The sequence below is a fragment of the Carex rostrata genome, chromosome 8 (assembly GCF_964058835.1).
Source record: "Carex rostrata chromosome 8, lpCarRost1.2, whole genome shotgun sequence".
NCBI lineage: Eukaryota > Viridiplantae > Streptophyta > Magnoliopsida > Poales > Cyperaceae > Carex > Carex rostrata.
The window spans coordinates 1,082,244-1,085,000 of NC_135925.1; the positions used below are offsets into that span (position 1 = coordinate 1,082,244).

At 39.0% G+C, this 2,757-nt stretch overlaps 1 protein-coding gene across 1 annotated transcript in view; it reads left to right on the forward strand.

Annotated features, from left to right (window-relative positions):
* The first annotated feature begins 703 nt into the window (after positions 1–703).
* The window catches only part of LOC144558289 (serine/threonine receptor-like kinase NFP), a 2,814-nt gene continuing 760 nt past the window's right edge, over positions 704–2,757 (forward strand). Inside the window, exons 1-2 of the mRNA XM_078307101.1 lie at positions 704–1,958; positions 2,506–2,757. The exon at positions 2,506–2,757 is cut by the window's right edge and continues 90 nt beyond it. Coding sequence (XP_078163227.1) covers positions 822–1,958; positions 2,506–2,757 — 1,389 coding nt within the window. The 5' untranslated portion in view covers positions 704–821. The remainder of the gene's footprint in view (positions 1,959–2,505) is intronic.

A 2,757-nucleotide genomic window follows, 5' to 3' on the forward strand; every position in this document is an offset into this window, starting at 1 on the left:
CTCAAGAAAATTTATCACATTTTGGTTTTCTTTTTATGTGAATTAATAAGTTGAAAAATCAACGTCTCAAAAATTATTCATATTTATATGTTTTTACAAGCTTTTGATGATAACCAAAACAAAATTAAAATGTCATAATTTTTTACACATACATAAATAAAATGATATAGATCATATCTAATGATTTTATTTTAAATTTTAAGTTTTAAATTTTTAATTATTAAAATTTTTAAAAATAAAAATATAATAAAGACAAATGAAGACATTTCAACCGTCCTCATCTCTTTATAAATCTTTTCACATGCCGTAAGTCAACAGTCGTCATAATCACGGATAGAAACATTGAAAATCACCGTGGACTGATGCAACAAATGTTTGGAATCAAATTTGATCTGCAATTCAATCAGAACCGTTCGATCCACATCTAAAAGTCTGGAAATAATATGTTGTTATTCCTAGGAATAAGAGCAACTGCAATTCCAATCCCATCCGTTGATATTGATTAAGATTCGCGTATAGAAAAGATTTTTAATTGAGATTCGCGCTTACAAAGATGTGAAGGGATGGGATTGGAATCGCAGGTTCCTGTTATTCCTCGAAAATAATAGCAGATTTGTCTTCCTAAAAGTCTCGGTAGCCCAAAGAAGAAGTCAACCGTTTTGACCACGCTCAAGAAAAAACACGGAAAATATTAAAATCACCATAAAGAAAAAGAACCAGTGAACCACCCCTGCATCTTCCCTTCTCAGTCCCAAAACATATATATCTTCTCACCTTCCATATCCACTGATCCACAAGCAAAAAATAATCCCTAAATCACCATGGATTGTTACTATTTAATAATACTACTTTCCTGTTTCTTCATAATATTCCATGTCAATTCTCAGTCACCGGCCTCACCGGATGGTTTCAACTGCTCAGCAAATCGCACCATCTACCCATGCCAGGCCTATGGACTGTACCGTGCCGGGCTAACCCAGGGCATACAGGACCTAGTCTCGGTTGGTGATCTATTCGACGTAAGCCGTCTCATGGTTGCCCGGTCAAGCAACCTAACCACTTCAACCACTCCCGGGGTTGGCGAGCCGCTACTTATCCCCTTCACTTGTGATTGCCTACCGGAGTACAACAACCACTCTTACTACCCGGTAACTTACCAGATAAATTCCGGCGATACGTATTACTTACTCTCCACTGGAAAGTTTCAGAATTTAACCCAGTACCAAGCAGTGGAGATAGTGAACCCGACTCTGGTACCGACCAACCTTGATATCGGACAAATGGTAACTTTTCCAATGTTTTGCCAGTGCCCAAGCAAAACTGATAACCACACCAATTTAGTCACCTACGTGATGCAACCATCAGATAATTACAGCTATGTAGCATCTAGCTTCGGAACCACCGTGCAATCTTTAGTTTCACTAAATGGTCCGGAAAATACGAGCGCCGATTTTGCTACCATTTTGGTTCCGCTCGCGCAGAATCCACCACCAATATTATTGAACCATAAATCTGAACAGGCCGCCTCCCCTGCACCGTCACCAATTCCTGTGTCAGTAGTGAAGACGAAAGATAGAAACGGTGTGATTGTCGGGTTAGCTATTGCTCTGGGCATTGTTGGTGTGCTATTTGTTTTCATGTTGATACTATTATCTTGCTTATGGAGATCCTTTATTTTGAGGCAACGGATGTCAGACGAAAATGGCGGGAAAGGAAGCGGTGGTGCCGAGCAAAGATTGGGAAGGAGTGCATCAGGAGTGAGGCTCATGAGTGATATAACAGAGTGGTTAGATAAGTATAAAGTGTTTAAATTAGAAGAATTGAAAGAGGCAACGGCGAATTTCGATTCTAGCCACCTGATTCAGGGGACAGTGTACAGGGGAAGTATTGACGGAGAGACCTTTGCTGTGAAGAAGATGAAGTGGAACGCATGTGAAGAGCTCAAGATTCTTCAAAAGGTTAGATTAAATTAATCAATTAATTAATTAGTGTTTTATTTATTGTGGTTTAAAATTATTCCCTTTTTAACCAGACTGTTGATTAGTTTTGTTTTGCAACTAAAAGGATTTTATTTGTCGGGACAATTCATTTACTGTATGTTCAAATAAAATAAATTTGGAAATGTTGACTAGCTCTGCACCCAAATTGATGACTTTGACGAAGTCTTCCATAAAGTAATATAAAATTTTGGATTGCTACAATTACCATCAGAAAGCGACAAATAACCATACTATTGAAACCTTGACTATAGAATATAGATAGAAGCAGTAGCCCTGGCCGGCCCCATGTGAACTCCAACTTTTGTAGTTATTCAAGAAATTATTGCGATCACATGGACAGTTAGTGAGAAACCGGCTTCTCTTTTGCTTTCTTTAAGAAAAAGCAGGACTGATAGCTCTGTTTCTTGTCAAACAGGGAATTCATGTTTTGGCAGCTTTCTCAGTCCTTAAAAGATACATCCAATATATATATTAAAGTAATGTCTCAATCGAAATTATATCGTAGGTGAACCACACCAATTTGGTAAAGCTTGAAGGCTTCTGTGTTGACTCCGAGTCGGGCACTTGTTACTTGGTATACGAGTACTTAGAGAATGGGTCGCTCGACATGTGGCTTCATGACCCGGCATCTTCTCGCAAGATCGATTGGCGAACAAGACTGCGGATTGCTTTGGACCTGGCACACGGGTTACAGTACATCCATGAGCACACATGGCCTCGCGTCGTGCACAAGGACATCAAGAGTAGTAATTTGCTC